Source organism: Halichoeres trimaculatus, unplaced genomic scaffold (assembly GCF_033239565.1).
Source record: "Halichoeres trimaculatus isolate MK-OKI-2021-1 unplaced genomic scaffold, fHalTri1.1 fHalTri1_scaffold_22, whole genome shotgun sequence".
Classification (NCBI taxonomy): domain Eukaryota; kingdom Metazoa; phylum Chordata; class Actinopteri; order Labriformes; family Labridae; genus Halichoeres; species Halichoeres trimaculatus.
The window spans coordinates 20,866,715-20,886,060 of record NW_027437200.1 but is presented as its reverse complement, the minus strand read 5'-3'; the positions used below and the strand labels follow the sequence as shown (position 1 = coordinate 20,886,060).

The 19,346-nt window shown below is 41.2% G+C and overlaps 2 protein-coding genes across 3 annotated transcripts; both read right to left on the bottom strand.

Moving 5' to 3' along the window:
• Positions 1–10: 10 nt before the first annotated feature.
• Positions 11–8,093, bottom strand: rbm14b (RNA binding motif protein 14b). 2 transcript variants are annotated; one of them, XM_074699121.1, is made up of 4 exons: positions 7,961–8,093; positions 6,218–6,570; positions 1,896–2,943; positions 11–1,742 (listed from the first exon to the last, which is right to left on the bottom strand). In XM_074699121.1, the coding sequence occupies exons 2-4, from the start codon at positions 6,564–6,566 to the stop codon at positions 1,430–1,432; spliced, it is 1,710 nt and encodes a 569-aa protein (XP_074555222.1). In that variant the 5' UTR covers positions 6,567–6,570; positions 7,961–8,093; the 3' UTR covers positions 11–1,429. The 2 variants fall into 2 exon arrangements, with proteins under 2 accessions (XP_074555222.1, XP_074555223.1); XM_074699122.1 differs by lacking the exon at positions 7,961–8,093 and adding an exon at positions 6,662–6,869.
• A 2,898-nt stretch (positions 8,094–10,991) lies between these two features.
• On the bottom strand, positions 10,992–18,489 carry ccs (copper chaperone for superoxide dismutase). The gene is made up of 8 exons (XM_074662296.1): positions 18,331–18,489; positions 17,990–18,062; positions 16,455–16,592; positions 16,018–16,192; positions 14,772–14,832; positions 14,374–14,451; positions 13,069–13,172; positions 10,992–12,890 (listed from the first exon to the last, which is right to left on the bottom strand). Exons 1-8 carry the CDS (start codon positions 18,463–18,465, stop codon positions 12,731–12,733), a joined length of 924 nt encoding a protein of 307 aa, XP_074518397.1. The 5' UTR covers positions 18,466–18,489; the 3' UTR covers positions 10,992–12,730.
• Positions 18,490–19,346: the final 857 nt, after the last annotated feature.

Genomic DNA, 19,346 nt, shown 5'->3' with positions numbered 1-19,346 from the left:
AACCTTCGAACCTGTGAGGCTCAGTTTGTGGCTGTTTAAAAACACTATGATACGAAAAATATCCAAACGTGTGTGCAAGTCCACCGGAAAGCGTTACTGCTCTTAGCCCTGTGGATGCTAAGCTCCGCCGGGCTGACCCCACCCTCCCCGACCCGCCCACCCTTTGAAATGATTAAAAACGTCAAAAGCACTTAAAAATGGGAGACCCCTCCTCTTAATGCACTTCACTCAAAGCTTAAAGGCACATAGTTTAAGCCTGTCACATATCGCGGTTCCTCGTAGGATGCAGTGTAAAGATCGTCTGTAAACAACTCGTTCAGTAGTCACACATGGGTTTGTTTCATTACCATCATTATGCCCAGTTTGACTCACATTACATTAAGAAAACACGAAAACAAACAAAACACAGAAAATACTTTAAAACAAGGCCTCTAAATATGGCGGAGGACTTCATACGGAATATCTACAAAATCGTCTCCACCCTCCTCAAACTGCGGACCCTGTTCCTTCACAAGGTGCATGAATAAACTCATGACTGGTCAATGAAATCGAGTAGACTGAAATTAACTGTCAGAGGTAGGCAGCTGTAGTTAGAAAGAGAGATGAAGCAGTGTCTTCCCGTGTTGTCGTTAAGAGTACAGGGGGGGGAACGGGGTCAGGGGGAGATCCAGACATACGATACAGTACGTAAAATGTGTGCTTTAGGTTGTTTTCTCAGCAAGGCGCAGTCGTAGCTGCTGCGTTTGTGCGCTGCAAGGTCAGAAGCCCGCACGTGTCTCTTTCTTACACTCACCCACACACACGACATTCACGTTAAAGACAAACACCCCCTCAAAAAAAAACAAAAAAAACAACCTTGGTTCTGTTTGACACAAAGCAATGCAGCCAGGACACAATATGTGTTAATCTCATTTCTCGTCTGCCTACATTTCTTCAAAATAAGGCAAAAAAGGTTTGAAATTAGCTGCCCTATCTGATCATCTAGGCCGAAAGAGAATGGCTAAGAGGTTCGAAAACCAGCAACTGTTTTTGTCGGTTTTGGCCGTAGAAAATCATAACTGGGTTGCAGAAATAAAGGCATATGAAATGACTGACAGGTCAGTCTAATACTGGCACACGTGTGAGACTGGCACGATAAGAAAGTAAAACTAAAACGCACAAAGAATGCCCGTTCAGCAGACGAGGAGCTTCCCTTTCATGGCTGCACTGTGTGCACGGAAACAGGACCAAGGTCAGCTGATCAACCCTCACAAAGCAGGTTAATAAACTGAGAAGCCCCCAGTTTCAGACCCTACACACACACACACACACACACACACACGCGCACTCGTCGCACACACTCACACAGCTGCTGTAAGGTGATCAAGTTTGGGGTGGAAGAAGAGATGTGGGGTTGGGGTTCAGGGCAAAAGAGGAGAGCTGTGTGCGACTATCGGAAGGGGGGCTCAGGCGTGTGAAGGGAGAGTTCGGGGCGGCGGAGGATGGCCTCCTTGCGCGTGGGCGGCGGCAACGGCGGCTCATACACCCTGGGTGCAGCCATGGCGGCTGCCACTGCCGCAGCGGTGGGGACCACTGGCCTGAGGGCGTCCAGCGTGGCGACAGGCTGAGCGGACATCGTCGGGACAGCGGGGACTGCTTGCACTCCTGGCATGCCGGCGATGGCTGTCATGGCGCCGGGTGGCGGGTAGGCGTACTGGAACTGAGGATACTGCTGCAGCTGCTGGTAGTACTCTGCGTAGTACCTGATAGGAGGGAGACAGAGGTGGGCGAGGTGGGGAGAGGACGGTTAGAGCAGGAGGGGGGCGGTGTGAGCAAATCAGTAGCAGGAAATGAAAGCGTTAGGGAATCTTGAGCAGCTGAGGTTCTGGTGGTTCAGGGTCTAACCCCCCTCCTACCTGGCCATGGGGTCCTCCGCTGCCTCCACGGCCTCTTCAGCCGCCCGACCGGCCGGTGTGGGGAGCAGGGGTCGTCGCGGCTTCGCTCTCTGGTACATGAACGGCTTCAGCACTGGGTCTGGCAACAGAGGAACCGACCTCCTCAGAGGACTACGATCCCTCTCCCCAGACTTGGCCGCAGCTGCTGCTGCCGCTGCCGCAGCCACCGACTGCTGCTCTGCAACAACCTGCTGGCCCTGGGCGAAGTAGTGTGCCTGCCTGGCGGCTTCGAAGATGGCTGTCGTAGGGTCGGCTGCTCCCATGGCGCTTATGTGTGCGTAGGCTGGTGTGGCGGCACCGTAGATGGCTGGAGATACAGTGTAGGCTGGGTTGACGGCGGCGGCTGCTGTTGGCATTTCTAATCCGGGCGCAGCAGCCAGGTAGACCTGCGGGTTGGCCACAGCGGGGGTGTAAACCGGAGTCGAGTAAGCAGCAGCCGCCGCGGCTGCAGCAGCTGCCGCCGGCGTCGCAGCCATCTGGCCGTAGATGTTGGGGGTCATGGAGCTGTACACCTGGGTGGCCCCTGACGTTAGAGCTGCCTGATTGGCCACGCTTCCGTAAAGCTGATTGGCGACATTGGCACCGTACACCTGGCTGGCGAGGGCTCCATAAACAGCTGGGTTCACTGGGTTCCCATCAGTGCGCGTGCCTGTGGTGATCCCCGTCAGAGCAGCGTACGTGGGGTCGAAGGTGGAGGTGTTGTAGACTGAATTGTGCACGCTCTGTTGGACCTGGAGAGGCAGACCCGCTGCTGCAGCCGCCGCCGCTGCCAGGACCGCCGCCTGACTCTGGTACTGCTCCAGAGACGGCTTCCCCACGGGACACTCTCCGGCGTAGTGGCCCTGTTTCCCACAGTTAACACAGGGGATCTTTCCTGTTGGGGCTTGTTTGCTGGGCTGGACTTTGGACAGCTCCACTGAGAGGGGGCGGCCCTTGAACGAGGTGCCGTGCAGGGCCTCGATGGCCTGGAGCGCATCCTCCTTGTTCTCCATGTGGACAAAGGCGTAACCTGCGGAAGAGGAATGCCTGGCTGTCATTGAGCACAGGGACAACAATTAGCATCACAGTGGCATCGCCACAGGAACTTATTACTTCTACCAGATGAATGAAATGTGCCAAATGGAAAGTGTCTCGTCCAACTGAGCGACAAGGATTTCACATTTTTCATGTTTTTCTTTATAAAAAAATACAAAAGAGTCCAAATATTTTGACACCCTGTTATTCAAACACTTGAAAAGTAGGAATGCACCTAGAGCTGTGCGGTTTGGAAAAAAATATCAGGGTATTTTTCCAGATTTTGAAGGTATACGAATACTGCATGGGGACCTCTGGTAATTTGGTGTAGCATATTTCTACGACTGTAAATCACTTGATTTTTCTTGTGTTTCTGACTGAAAACTCTGCCCATTTGATCATTTTAAAACTTAAAAGCAACACCGTAACAGATCAGTTTTTATTGAGACCTAACCTCTTTATTCAACCATCAGGAATATTGATTTTGACGAGCATGCCTGAGTGAGTTTGCGAAGCAACAATGACTCGAGCGCTGAGATCTTACTTTTATTCTGCAGACTTCAAAAAGGAAAGGTAGTTCACCTTGTTTTTAGCTGCTGACGTTAGCATAATGTGCGCACTCTGTTAGCACCGTAAATGCAATGAACTCATCCTTCATATCTCTGGATTTATAGAGCAACTATTGGACAAAAGCTCTGACTCGTCAAACACGTCTAATAATCATCATTCAGGAGCAATAAAACTCAGAGAAGCCAACGCTGTTTTCATCAGTTGAATTTAAATTTTATCACTGGTATGATTGTTTGCTCTAAAAACAGCGTCAGTACCAACCTGTAACACAGGGAGAAACTCTGAGAGCAGAGTAAATAAATACCAATAGGATCGAATTGAATCATGGAGATTTATCTCTGTTACTTACAGAAACTACAGGTGGAGTTCTCGCGTCAAACTGTGTAAAACTGTAACGGGGCGTGTACAGCGCAGATACTCTGGACCAAAAATCAAATGTGTCAATGAAGACAGTTGATGGATGAACATCTGAAACATTTTTTGACAGGGGACCCCGCCATGTAACTGTGTAAGAGGTGGTGCGACGAGGGCCTGTCTGCATGTCAGACTGTTCATACTAACGGCGAAAAAAAGGTGATTAGCGGAATGCCTGAGCCAGGTTAACGGCGCAAAAGAGCGTTTGCTTTAATGGCGCTAACGGCAGGATTACAGTGCCTGTTTGGCTGTATGAAGGCAGACATTGCATAATGCGTGATCGTTTGAGACAAAATATGAGTAGGGATGGGTACCTCTCACATTTGCAATGATACTGTACCAATGCCGGGTACCTGGCAATTGGTACCGGTACTCAACGATACCAATTTTCAGTACTTTTCTTTGTTTCTGTGCTAAAAAAATATCAATTTGTTTAAGAGTAAAGCACATTTTTTTCAATTTAACACATTTGTTTTTCAATATATAACCTTGCAATGCTGTGTTTATGTCCAGCATGGAAAATCGCCTACTCTACCACTCCCTCACAGTCACAAGGATGCATTGAGGGACCTAAACATGGTGCCTTTGATTTTACATGAATCCGTTTTCAGTACTTTTGACAGAATTTGGTCGGTACCTCTAAAAGTGTCTTATTTGGTACCCATCCCTAGAGTAGATGACACATTTTTTCAGTGAACAGATGAGATAAGGGAGACAAACCGGTGAGGCTCACTGCTGTCAGATTTACAAGTTTGATTCGCTTTTTGCTTTTATACGTTTGAGTCCTTCCAAGATGTGTGCGGTGAAATGCGGAAGTTCACCATCAAGAAATTACCCCTACAGCAGTGTTTTTGTGCAGCAGAAGCCCAGAGCGTTCGCACCAAACCCCCCCTCCCTGCTCCTCTGCTGGTTTCCTCTGCACTCAGACGGGGCCATATTTTACTCGACCAAAAACACAAATAAACGGACTCCCACCGAAAAAATCTGATATTGATCTGCATTCACACTTTATTTAGAGAATTTTCAGCGCGTTACTTTCACACAAAAACACCGCTAAATAAGGCTCTAGTTCTCATCGTGTTGTAAAACGGCGCTACCTCCACTGCAGAGCTTAGTGCCGCTTAGTGTATCAGTCCGCGCACGGTGTGCCAGATATAAACAAATGCAGGTAGTCTGCCAGGACGAAGAGACACGATGAGAACTAGAGCCTTATTTAGCGGTGTTTTTGTGTGAAAGTAACGCGCTGAAAATTCTCTAAATAAAGCGTGAATGCAGACCCATATCAGATTTTTTCGGTGGGAGTCCGTTTATTTGTGTTTTTGGTCAAGTAAAATATGGCCCCGTCTGAGTGCAGAGGAAACCGGCAGAGGAGCAGGGAGGGGGTATTTGGTGCGAGCGCTCTGGGCTTCTGCTGCACAAAAACACTGCTGTAGGGGTAATTTCTGCCCTGAACCTTGTGATAGGACCCAACTTGCTCCATCCCAGAGTATCACTTTAAAAGTGATTCATGGAGGTGCTGGGGCATTGCTGTGGTGCTTGTTTCACAAAGCAGCTTTCATGTTATTGATTTTATTATTGAGGTTTTCTACTGTGAGCTTGGAAACATCACACACATTTACTCTGTTCAAGATTGCCAAACTTTCTCTTTCTCTTTGTTTACCTGATTGACTCATTGATAACAGCTGTTTGTGTTTCTTGTTATAAAATCTCCTTTTCTCCGGCTGAAAAAGATTTTCTTAAACTTCTCCCAGTCACACCGTTACCACTTGCCAGGTTTATCTCTGTTTATGAGTGGTGGACATGCTCAGTTCGACTTTGTTTAACAGGGTTTTCCAGGAAGTTCAACTTAATTATGACATAATCTGCACCTGCGTCTCTTTCATGGTGTAGTTAGTTAACTGGACGAGTATTTGCAGTTGTGCATGGGGCTAACGCTGCAGCCAAATGGGCGAAAAACCCACACCACCATGAAGTTGGCTGACAGTATATCATAAACACCGGTTGTACCGCCCAGCTCTAAATGCACCAATCCTACTTTTGAAGTCCTGGTACTCACTTTGTTACCTGGGCTTTGGTATCGTCTGATATTGATCAAACCTGCAACTGATGTTTGTGGATTTTAAGTGTGGGGTTTGGCGCTAAGTAGTTCCCACAGCAATTTCAGGCAATGTCCCATGGGTTGGCTTTTTGTCCCTGTTACCCAGCCTTACTTTTTGAGTCAAAGGCCAATATCAGGATCAGAAATTTGAAAGTCCCTTACTCGACCTAGCAGCATTTTCACTCACCTTTGACTTTGTCACACTCCAGGACTTTCCCGAACGTCTGAAACAGCTGCTGCAGGTCCTCCGTGGTGCACATCCCGCTCAGATTACCCACAAACACCTTCGTGGAGTGCAACGGCCGACCCCTCGACTCCTCCACCACCAGATTCCTCCCCCTGAACTCCCGTCCGTTGAGCTCCCGGATGGCCCGCTCGGCCGCGCCTTCCCCTTGCAGGTGCACGAAGGCGAACTGTCGCAGCACGCTGCAGCTCACCACCTGACCGTACGGCTCGAAGATGGCGGAGAGCTCCTCCTGCGTGGTGTCCAACGCCAGGTTGCCCACGAAGAGCTTTACTGTGTTGCTCTTGTCCATGGCGCTGTGGACGGACAGAGGAAGGGTGTACTTTAGTGTGGTTAGAGAAAAGTGAGGGTTTGTTTAATAACTACTCAGCAAACCTAACGCCACGCCTTTGGCTCTTGTGTAGTTACTCTGAGAGGAGGAGGAAGTAGTTGAGTGCAATTGTGTGGATACAGTGGACTGCAGTACGCCGCCAGAACGCTGACCCAGCAATTTAGTTTCTTTATCAAACGTCTGAGACGGAGGAGGGGAGGCTGCACAAGGCGTGCTCCGTTTCCCCGCGTTATCTGGAGATAATGTAAGGAACTATCTGACCTCCCTTGAGCTTAAAAAACGATTTAAAGCCAAATATCACAACATAGACGCCACGCAACCTCAGATAAATCTAGATTAACATACAGACGATCTGCTAACAACAGCCTTCAACATGGAGACGAGACGGTTTGAAGGAGATCTTTAAAGGATGCTGTTCTCTCTGAAGCCCCGGCTGTGATTACAGGAGTGAGTCATTCACAGCAGACAGACGCGGGGAAGGAGCTTTTTCAGAGGAAGTGTTCGTTTCTGAGCACGTTTCTTCCCTGAATCACATGACGACAACACAAAAAAAACAGAAGTGTGTCTCAACAGGTCAGCCAACACCTTTCTTCACCGCTCTTCTTGAGCAACCTTTACAGCCGGCTGTAAATCAAAGGGCAAAGTGGAACATGACACCAGGCATGTGTCTATTTTCTGGTTCCAGCTGCTGCTGACTGCTCCACACCTCTTCCTCCTCTTCAAAAATGTGAGAGGAGACGCAGGTTTGTGTGACTGACTGACTGTACCCCCTTGTTGCATATGGCTGCTGCAGGAACAGTGGGTTCATTTAAGGCATGTCCAGAGGGGAAGCTGGTTTTCTGATGACGCAGCATGAGGCTGAGTCAACACATTTCTCAGCTCGGCGCACAAAAAAACACACACAAAAATCGCTAAAATCAAGAAAAGAAGTAGTTTGAATGAGGTTTAGATGAATTGTATGAGTGGGACTGGTGAGGAATTGTGAATGGCGAGAGGATGCATGTTGGAGAGTCCAAACAAAACAAGACACAGCGCGAAAACCAGTCATCCAGCAGAATAAAAACACCACTTTTACGCATTAGCTCAGAGGATAAAGTCACAACACAACTGGATCTCAGTGGGAGATCGATACAGAGGAAGAGCAGACAATCACATTTCTCCGCACAGGAATGGACACAGTGTAACACCGAGAGGCTCCCGGGCGACAACACGGTCTAATAGTCTTTGTTTGCAGCTGCATACGAGCCGAAAACACATCCGCGTCACGCAGATCTCAATCAGAGACCTGCCGAGCGGCTCACAGGGCGAGAAATGTGCAGGAAAAATGTGTTAAATGAAAAGATCTACCATCTTACCTAGGCGGTGCTGTGTTTCAAAATGGTAGCGCCTGCTTCCGTTTGCATGACGGGCATACTGAGGCTGCAGAGGGGGAGCGGGAGAGGAAGGGGGAGAGGAGGGGAGGGGAGGGGAGAGGAGAGGGGAGGTGGGCTGTTGTTGCTGCCGCTGCTGGAGGATGCTGATCACAAAAAAAAAAAAAAAAAAAAAAAAGGATTCAGAGTCCGCACACACACACAAAGCCAGGGTGAAGCCGGTTTAATTTATGAGAGCCGCCACAAAGAGCTGAGGACACTTCAGAGCCGCAGGTTCAGCTCCAGAGAGGAAACAAAGCGAGAGGAGGTGACTATGAGCAGGGACACAAAGAAAAACACATGTAGTTAAACCACAGAGGAGAGAGCCAGAGGACAACTGTGATAATGTAGAGTTTCACTAAGGAATAAATCAAAAATACATGTAAAAAAAACAAAAAATATGTATGTGTACCTATATATAAATAGATATAGATATTAAATTATTAAGTATCCTCTCTAAATTTCCGTTTGTTTTTATATTTTTTTGTTTCGCTTTTTGTTTAATAAAATTCCACAAAATTAAATAAAAAGTAGAAAAAATGTTTCTCTGGTCCAAATAAATTTTACTGAATTAAATGTATTTAATTTAATTTAATTTAATTCAATTTAATTTAATTTTATTTTATTTTATTTTATTTTATTTTATTTTATTTTATTCAATTTTATTTAATTTAATTATTTCACTTTTTTTACTATTATTTTTTTTAAGTAATTTTTTTTTTACTGTTTCCCTTCTTGATGTGAAGCACTTTTGTGTATGTAAGGTGGTTTCTTAATAAATTTGAGTGGAATTAAGACAAAAAAAAAATTTAATAATTTTTTTTATCAAGCGATGACTACAAAAACATTAAAAAACTATTTTGTTTCCCTCGGCACTATGAATGAAAATATCAATGAAAAAAATAAATTGGTATCTTTACTGTCAATTTCATTGCTTTTCTAGAAAATTAAAGCTCCTGTGAGAATAATTAGCTGTTAAAAAAGGGCTGTATTACTTTATTGATTTTAACTCATTTTTAATATTTCTATTTTTCATTTATGTTCATTATTATAATTATTATTTTATTATCAGTATTATTATTATTATTTTATTTTTTTGCCGTTTCCCTTCTTGTTGTGATGCGCTTTTGTGTATGAACGGTTGAATCTTAATAAATTTGAAAGGAATTTAGAAAAAAAAAATCAATAAATTTCATTAATCAAACGATGACTACAAAAATATTAAAAACCAATTTTGTTTCCCTCGACACTATGGATCAAAATATCAATGAAAAAAATAAATTGGCATCTTTGCAGTCAATTTTATTGCTTTTCTAGAAAATTAAAGCTCCTGTGAGAATAATCAGCTGTTAAAAAAAGAGCTGTATTATATTACTTTATAAATTTTAACTCATTTTTAATATTTCTATTTTTTTCATTTTTGTTTATTATTATTATTATTATTATTATTATTATTATTATTATTATTATTATTATTATTATTATTTTTATTTTTTATTTTTTTTTGCTGTTTCCCTTCTTGTTGTGAAGCACTTTTGGGTTGCTTTTGTGTATGAAAGATGATTTATTAATAAAGTTGAGTTAAATTTAAAAAAAAAATCTATAAATCTTATTTATCAAGTGATGACAGCAAAAACATTGAAAACCAATTTTGTGTCTTCTGACACTAGGGTTCAAAATATCAATGAAAAAAATAAATTGGTACCACAAACAAACCCTAGTTACAGCTTAATGGCCCTTTGCAGTCAATTTTATTGCTTTTCTAGAAAATTAAAGCTCCTGTGAGAATAATTAGCTGTTTAAAAAAATGAGCTGTAGTTAATACTGATGGCTTTATATGACCTAAAAAGTAGTCAAACACTTACACAACATGATTAGCTATTTTTGTGTGGTAGCTTGGGGTGCCTGAAACTGCAGCTGCGGGGTAGGTGTCAAGTAAAGAAATGCTGAAATGATAGATCAAAATTTAAAATTAAAAAAATATAAACATTTGAAACCATCACAAACAACCCTTAATCTCAGCATTACAGCTTCACACTGATGTTTAAAAACAAAACAAAACAAAAAAATTAAAGCTCCTGTGACAATTTTTAGATCTTCCTAAAATAAGCTGTAATTAAAACCGACGACTCTTTATGACTGGCAAAAGCAATCAAATACACCAACAACACGATTAGCTATGTTAGTATAGTAGTTCATCAAGCCTAATAATGCTGCTTCAAGGTAGGTGTCAGGTGAAGAAACTTCCTGTTACAGATTAACATAAAGTGACTTTAATATATGTTAAAAAAGTTTTGGAATGAAAATATGTTTGTTTATAAGACGAGCTCTTGACAAAGATTAGAGGGGGCACCTGATTTGACAGTCCCCACAGGAGCTTTAAGGGCATTATTTTCTCTCTGACTGTTTTTAAATTCCTTATTAGTCAAATTAGTGAGAAAAAAATTACCCTAATTGCGGTAGAGTAGGTGTCGAGTGAAGTGTTAGACGTCATACTCTTGAAAACAAAACAAGTGTTTCATTTTTTCACAGCAAAGATTTGCTTCAAATGATATTTTTTGTGGTTAAAATGATGCTAAGAGTACTTAGAGAGATCAGAGGGACATTTTGCCCACAGGTATGACAAAAATGACAAGAGGTGAAAAGCCCGCACAGGAGCTTTAAAGGTCAATAATTTCCTCCAGGTGATAAAAAAAACTACTTTTCTGACCCTTTGAATTGTATTATTAGGCTAAATAAGTAGTTATTTTCATTGAAACAGAGAAGGTTCCAGGTGAAGCTGTAAAAAGCAACAGAATGTAGAAAAAACAATACTTAGAGATTTTGACCACAGGGGGGCGCCAAAACTGATGCAAAGTGGATAGTCCCAACAGGAGCTTTAAGTATTTATTTTCTCCTCATAAATTCAGACTTTTTACAGAATTTTATTACATTTGAAATTTAGACAGAAAACATACAACTGCATACTTTAATTGAACATAACTACGAATGTGTGAAAATTAATTAACTAAACAACAAAATGTGATTATTCTTACATCAGAATCACCTGATGCTGAAACAATTTTTTTTATTATTTCAATAATTATACTGACGAACATACTAGTCATTGTTGTTTCTGAGTTGAAGTGCTGCCCCCTGCCTCCAGTTAATGGCTACTTCCATAAAGCCCTACTACCCAGATGTAAACAAGCACAGACAACAAACAGTATCTCGACAAGCATCGTAGCATCTTGATCTAGACAACGGAGATAAACTGATTTTGAGGCTGTTAATGGTTTACAAAATTTTACACTCAGCCAGCACAAGCACATGGACGTTTGCCTGCTAGATGCTAGATGCTAGCTCTGACTTTGACATATTTTCCCCACAATAATCTCTTTCCTTTCATTGCAGATTAAAGGACATATTTCGAGTCGGCAAAAACAATAACAGCCGATGATTCTGACTCAGGGAGTTTCTCTTTCTCTGGCACTTTTTGATTATTAATCAGAAACTGTCGATCAAACATTGATAGCATCCACATTCAGGCAGCGTTCACACAAACGGAAGGGGACATGGAGCAACATTCAGAGGAGGAAATCCAATAAGGTTATCGGAGCATGGCCGGGACAAGAGATGCTGAAAATCAATGCAAATCTTGCTACACACTCAGACGATCAGTAAAGTGCACAAACGGTTGTATCGATGTCTTCACAGAAATGACAAGTGCTAGCAGTAAGTGATCATAATCAATCATCAAGTGCGATTTAAGGAGGAGAGAATGTGATGTCCTCACCGAGGGTCAGGTTCCTGCTTGAAGCGCTCACTCACAGTCCAAATAAAGAAAACAGCTGAGTGTGTGTTTCTCACGGAGCTTCTTGCCCTTTCACTCAGAGGAATTCAACTCTCCTTCTGCCTGAGTCGCTAATGACACCTCATGGAGCTTAAACGAACAAACTGGTGCTGTTTTCAGTCGTTAATGTAACCTCGTTAGCTTAGCGGTTGTCAAACATTTAAGTAAAAGATGAAATTTAGGATCAGAAGCTGGAATTATCAGAGTCTAAACTGAAAATTATCTCACTTGAAGAGATCAAATCTTTTGGGTTATGTTTAGCAATCTATGCTAACATTTCTGCAGCCATTTAACAAGCTAATGCTAACTGTTTTGACGCATTCTTATCCATGAAACTAACATATTCTGTAAAGCTAACATTGTTTTTGACATAAAAAAACTCTATTCTTTGATTTTCCTCCAACAACAGAACAAAAAATGAGCTAAATGAAGCTAAAGCTAGCTAGCTCAGTTACTGCTGTGATCACAGCAGCAGGAAAGCATCACTGATATGACTCTTTGCTACTACTTTTCATGAAGCTTGCATAATTGATCAGACACTTTCAGAGCAAATTGAAGTGCATTTATCTCAGCCGCCGCTGCCAAAGTGGATCCCTCCAAACGTAAATGCACATCGTTTCAGACGGCGATGAAGCGGCGGTGTCAGAGGCGGCTGGAGACACAGATTTATAACTGTTTAAATGGACAGCAGGTTAATCTGTGGTGACTTTTTAAAAAGTCAGGGGGTTGTTGTAATCTCTTTTAGTGCTTTCCAAGTCCTCAGAGGACGCTAAGTGCACTTTGATTTTATCACAAAGAACATTACAGGAGAATTAGGCTGAAATGTTCCTCAGGGTCCACGAATGTCCTCAAGATGTTCCCCAGTTAGGTTCGGTGTCAGAGGCTCAGAGGTTTGCTGACGGAGTCTCTGTGATGTTCTTGCTTCGACCTTTCCCAGCGATCGGACGGTCCCGCTCTTCCCAAAGCGTGACGCCGTCGCAGGCGCAGATTTGTTTGGTGTTCTGGAAGAGACCCGCCGATCGGGCGATGATCCCACACGCCAGTCTGTAGAGGGGAGATGAAAACTTCAACACATTAGTTTTATTTGGGGAAATCTGCCCCCACGGTTAAGAATTCAGAGCTGAAGCAGCGTTTTTTTGTTTCTTTGTTTAGCTGTAAACAATGTAAAAGACTTGAAAACAAGCGCTAACGTCTCTCATATAACCGTCTCTCTTTGACCCACCTTTCCCCAGAGTTTCCAGTCTGTCTGGAAAGCAGGTGACCGCCTCGACCCAGGTCGTCTTCACCAGCATCCACCACAAGTGATCGACCAATCACCTCCCACACCTGCAGCGTCACACAACACAACACAAGGATCTCTAAACAGGTGGTTTGATCAGGGGTCTGCAACCTGCGGCTCTGGAGCTTCATGTCGCTCTTTGCCTTTTTATTTTTAATAAAAAGAATTTTTGTTTCACTTATTATTGATGATAAAGGACATTGACAGTAAATAAAATGATTTTGTTTACTAGATAAGCATCACATCTTGCATTGAAGCCTTAATATTTTGCATTTAAAAAAAAAAAAACCTTTTTGCAAATTCTTTCAATTTCACTTTTTGGACATTTTTTTTTTTAAATTAAAAAAGAAATCCAAAATTTTTAAAGATTTTTTTAAATTATTCATTTATCTATTTGTTTCTAAAGAAAAAAAAATCTTTAAATTTCTGCAAATTTTTGCAAATCACTAGAGTTCCATAAAAAAAAGTTTCAATTTTTTTAGAAAAATTTTTGAAAATGAAGCAAATGTTTGAATTTACACTTTCTTATTTTTTTATGCGAATTTATTACATTATGATAATTTTTTTAAATTTCACAACTTTAACAATTTTTTTTACACATTTTTAAAAATTCTATTTTTGGAAGAATTTAGCAATTTTTTAGCATTTAACATTTTTTGAAAAAAAAAAACGCAACTTATTGAAATTTTATGAATAACGCAAGTTTTAGAAATTTATAACATTGCAAATGTTTATTTTTTTGAACATTTGCAAATTATTCAAAATTAAAAAAAAATATTGGCCTTACATGTACAATTTTTATTAACACCATTTTTTTTCAATTAAATTTAATATTTTTACTGTGTATAGAAATATACACACTTTTTTGTCTGTATGTGAAGATAAAATAGATTTTGTGATTACTTTTTATGATGACTGACAGCTGCTTGTGTAATTTTTGGGGGGCATGGTAAGAAAAGAAGAAAATAAAAGTGTTTGTTTTTCACTGGGTTCCACTCAGGCCCTCTAAACATGACAGCGTTTCACCCAAAACACACAAAAAACCCACAAAAACCGCGGTGAAAAAGGTCGGATAAAACACCCGTTTCGTGTAAACAAGAGGCCAAAACACTTTGCACAGACTCTAGCTGCCTGTAACGGGGATATTCTGGTTTCAAAACCGTGCGATGGTTAAAGGCAGAGTCATGTTAATTACTCTATATACAGTCTATGGTTTCAACGTTTCTTTTTTCCCAGACTCAGACTTACCTTCAGCTGACCGTCCTCCAGTCTGAACGAAGCTCTGCCGTCTGGTCCAGCTACGATGTTCCCCAGATCACCTGCATGCTGTGCGACAAAACACAACCACACAGCGAGTGAATAACCCTGAAACGAGAATAAAACCACTTTTTCTCTCACAAATAATTAACAAACTGAGCTAGAGGATGAGAAGAGCTCTTGTGGGACGTGTTTGGCAATCACAGCCAGTTTTCACATCTTACATTTGGCTCGTGTTGAAGTTTGTTTAGATCTCAGGAGAGATTTTGTCTCAATTACGGACAAAGGATTCATTTTTTACTCTGTGATTACCTCCTTGATATATTTCTGTATCTAAATCTCTGAGCGAGTTAATTTTGTAGCGATTTAAAGAGGAGGTTGGACTCTACCCTTTCAGAGTCCCCGGGGCCGCCGTGTTGTTTCCCAGAGGGGTTATAGTGATCTCCACAACTGTGAGTAAAAGAAGAGATTCAAAACAGTTTGTTCAGTGTGAGGAAAGAAAATCTAATCAGTAAAATAGAAGTAGAATAAAACTTTAAAGAGGGGGTATATGAGGTTTATTTCTATAATATGTCCCTCCTGTGCCCCTGTAGAAGCTTAAAATTAGTTACAACTGAAACAGATTCTGATTTTTGTCACACCGGTGTTTTAGAAAACCTTTATTTTAGCCTCTGTCTGACACACTTTGTTTAAGCTACTGTCGCTTTAAAGCTCCCCCTCCCCTCTGATTGGTCAGTCCGCCAGAAGCCTGTCAGGGATGGAGCTATGAAAAAAACCTTGGTGTTTGAGGCCTGCCCCTTAAACAGGTCATGAACTAGTAGGGAGATCCTTATGTGATGACATCATTTCAGCAACTTTTAGGACACAGCATTTTGATTGGTTTACAGACAAGTTCAAGGATTTCTTCAAAATATGAATCATCATCAACATCCAGCATTCCTACTTGATATCCATGTTTAAAATAGAGGAACCAAAATACCCCCTCTTTAAACACAAAAAAACCCCCTCTTTAAACACCGGAATACCCCCTCTTTAAACACCGGAATACCCCCACTTTAAACACCAGAATACTCCCTCTTTAAAAACCTGAATACCCCCTCTTTAAACACCAGAATACCCCCTCTTTAAACACCAGAATACCCTTCTATAAAAAACCAGAATACCCCCTCTTTAAACACCTGAATACCCCCTCTTCAAACACCTTAATACCCCTTCTTTAAACACCAGAATACCCCTCTCTTTAAACACCAGAATACCCCCTCTTTAAACACCAGAATAAACTCTCTTTAAACACCTAGATACCCTCTTTTTAAACACCTGAATACCCCCTCTTTTAACACCAGAATACCCTTTCTTTAAACATGAGAATACCCCCTCTTTAAACACCAGAACACCCTTTAAACATGAGAATACCCCCTCTTTAAACACCAAAATACCCCTTCTTTAAACACCAGAATACCCTCTCTTTGAACACATGAAACCCCCTCTTTAAACACCTGAATACCGCCTCTTTAAACACTAGAATACCCCCTCTTTAAACACATGAAACCCCCTCTTTAAACACATGAATACCCCCTCTTTAAAAAAAAATAAATCAAGTACGTTTTGCATAAATTAACTTTTAATCTCTTTTACCTGAGGCAGTCCTGTGTGAGGTCCCCCAGTGTGTGCACGTGGAGGCCGTGGGGTCCAGGCTCCAGCCCATCGACGGTCCCATCGATCAAGCAGCGCTCCTCAGACAGCTGCAGGAAACGCACGACACCAACAATGTTTCCAGCACCTGCTAGCATGGCCACCGCCGACCCCAGGTCTGTCAGAAAAACACAAACGAAACGAAAGAAATCAGAATGAGTGGACTGTCTGTGGTCACACAGCATTTCTTAGCATGTGTTTCATGTTATCGGAGGGAAACAGAAGCTAACTGTAGCGGCTATTTTTACACCACAACTTTACTGTCCATGTCGGATAAGTTATGTAGACAAAAATCAGGCGTGACCAGCTGTGTTTGAGAGATTATCTCTAAATGTGTGAAGAAGCCTTCGCAGACCTCCATCCCTCCTCTGCTTCCTCACCTCGCTCTGATCCTCCGATGCCTTTCAGCACCGCTCGGCGTCCTGTGCTCTCTATCAGAGCCTGAACCTCGGCGCTGGTCAGAGCGGACTCCACCAACACTTCCTCCTTACTGATGTCGATGCTGACCGACTGCACTCCTGTTAAACACAGCAACACCAGAAACAACAATCACATAATTCAGCTGTGATGCCTGACTTTCAAAATGAAAGACTTCTTCTCAATAACTTCCCTTTATCTGTTTATTTCCTGCATGTCTGTTTAAGTACTTCTATTTCTATTCTGTTCTCTATTTGTTACAGATTTGCTTTATATTTTTTAAATAATTGTATTAAAGGCTCCAAGACGGAAGATTGAACCTTAATTTATTTCATTTATGATGATAAATGTTAACGTTAATGTTTTTTTGAAAAGCGAAGTTGCAAGTTTATCAAACGAGTTTTAGTTCAGCCAAAGAGGAAGCAACCTTGTAACGACGAATGGCCGAGATGGACGCAGCTGAAGCTCTTTTTGTTTTTCTGTTTGTATCAAAGACTGTTTAAAATAAGGAAGTAGCAGGCTTTGAGTTTTCTTTACAACAGCTATAGGGTGCTATCAGTCATGTGACTAATTTTTTTATACCCAGGCCGTTTTTTTGAACCAGGCTGTAAATGTGTTTTTTAATGCTGTAGAGCCTTTTTTTGGCTTGGTGTGTATGGTTTCCGGTGTTTCTGCAGCCAACCTCAAGCAAAAAGCAACTTTTAGCAACTCTTTTTAGGCTACATTTTTCTAAACCGGGTGTTGCTCCTCGGTATCTTTGTTTTGCTGGAGCACAGTGACCTTATCATGGTCATCTACTTCCCTTTGCAGATGAAATTAGCTTGCGCTGAATGTTCAGTCCTTTAAAAATGACAGGTATCTTAACAGAGACAAAAAACTTGAGGAACTAAGTAAATAGTTGTTTCCTTTTTTTTTGTACATTCAGCTATGATATATGATAAATACAGCTCTAATGCTAACGTTTTGACATGACTGTTCCATAAAGCTAAATATAAGACGGTTTCACAGGTAAATAAAGAAATATACAAGTACTATGAAGGATACAGCAAGGTAACACCCCTGCAAAGCTATATTTATCATAGATGAAGTTAAAAAAAAAGCAAATAAATTACTTATTTTGTGAATTTTATGGGTCCCGTTAGGATAACTAACCTCTTCTAAGTTCTGTTGTGGCTGTACTTTTATTGTGTTATGGAGTTGGCGTTCAAGTTACACCCACTAATTGAAGCACAATTAGCAAATTTTATCATACAACAGTGTTAATAATGATAACATATTGCACTTTTCAAGGAACCCATGGTCACTTTAAAGAATCTGGTCAGTCTGAAGGAAGAAAAAGCCAGACTGACCCATGACAGACATGTGACTTTATCACATTTGATACGTGTTAACAGCAAGTAGCGTTAAAAACAGAGCAGTTTCACATGCTAACTGTAGTATTCAGTGTATAATGAAAACATTCAGAGGACTTCCTGTAACCTTTTTATCGTTTTCATACCTGGTCGACCCTCCAGGGCTGCTCGGATTTTCTCTGCACAGCTCTCACATGTCATCTGCACAGCAAACTCCAGCTGCAGAGAACAGACACATCAACACCTGGAGCTTAACATCATTAATTAACGTCTCATTACTGACAGCAGCGTGGCGTTTAACGCTTTTTATAACTGCGTCATGTTTTAGTGTCAGAGTCAGTGATGTAATCTGTGAGGTGAAGCTACAGTCGTCACAACAACAGAGGAAAAATGCACGTTTCTGTGTTGATAGAAAGAGTAGCAGGTGAAATAGTGACGTAAAAGCGGTAAAAGGTGTAAATGAAAAAGGTAAATCTCGCTGACAGACCTTCGTCGGTCTCTGTGACTCCATCCTGACGCCGTGTGCCGCTGCCTGAGCGATGAAAACTGAATTAAAGAGAGAAGTCCCCAATTTCCGACAAACGGAAGCGAACCAGCTGTGTCTGATAACGGGCGCCGCCATCTTTGTGAGGTCACAGTGACGCTAAATGTTCGTTACCGCCGCCAGGTGGCGACTTCCCGCCACTGCAACGTTCTCCTTGATCCTGAGGAGGAACAAGTGACTTTTTTATAGTTTCATCTCAGTATCTTTCATCAAAACACTTCAAAACAAGATCTGAAGGTGAATCACAGTAAAATCATGTGTTAATGACAAAAATCACAAAAAAGAGAGAAGAGTTGATCTGTACGCTACAATTCAACTCTCATCTTCCTTATGTGGGTAGTGACAGTAGCACATAGTCTATAAAAAGGTTGTAGAATATGAATATTAATGTGATTAACACATTTCTACGGTGGCCTTTAAGATCACAGAACACAAAAAAAAAGAAAACATAAAAACAAGAAATAATACACACAAAAACAAAAAACAAAAAAATGCAAAAAAAATAAAAAAAATAAAAAACAAAACAAAACAAACAAAAAAAAAAAAAAAAGAGAGAGAGAATACAACATCAAACAATCAATCAAGTTTATTTATATAGTAAATTTAAAAACAACCAAAGTTGACCAAATTGCTGCACAGTCTTGGAACACAATAAAATAAAAGCAAGTGTTCAAAAGAATAAGAATTAAAAAATGTGTTAAAAGAGAATAAAAAAACAATAAAAACAACAAATAGACAATAAATAATTAAAGAGGACCCCATAATAAATAGAAAAAATATAAATATGGATTTTTTTACTCATCTAGTATTAAAAAGGATAACAAAAAACAAAAATATATAACAAAAAGACAAGTAAAATACATAAAAAGAATAAAAACAAAAAATGAGACCTGCCAATGAAAAGCGGAGGGCAACAAAAAAAAAAGAGAAAACAGCAAAAGAGAGAACACATCAACAAC

What these genes read in the sequence shown, in the direction of transcription:
- rbm14b (XM_074699121.1), bottom strand. Translation starts at nt 6,566, where the DNA reads ATGGACAAGAGCAACACAGTAAAGCTCTTCGTGGGCAACCTGGCGTTG. An exon ending in GGAGTGTGACAAAGTCAAAG is followed by an intron (nt 2,944 to 6,217) that starts GTGAGTGAAAAT and finishes CCTCTTCCGCAG; the next exon opens with GTTACGCCTTTGTCCACATG. An exon ending in GCGGAGGACCCCATGGCCAG is followed by an intron (nt 1,743 to 1,895) that starts GTAGGAGGGGGG and finishes CCCTCCTATCAG; the next exon opens with GTACTACGCAGAGTACTACC.
- ccs (XM_074662296.1), bottom strand. Translation starts at nt 18,465, where the DNA reads ATGGCGGCGCCCGTTATCAGACACAGCTGGTTCGCTTCCGTTTGTCGG. An exon ending in CATCGGAGGATCAGAGCGAG is followed by an intron (nt 16,193 to 16,454) that starts GTGAGGAAGCAG and finishes TTTTTCTGACAG; the next exon opens with ACCTGGGGTCGGCGGTGGCC. An exon ending in TGGAGGACGGTCAGCTGAAG is followed by an intron (nt 13,173 to 14,373) that starts GTAAGTCTGAGT and finishes GTGACGCTGCAG; the next exon opens with GTGTGGGAGGTGATTGGTCG.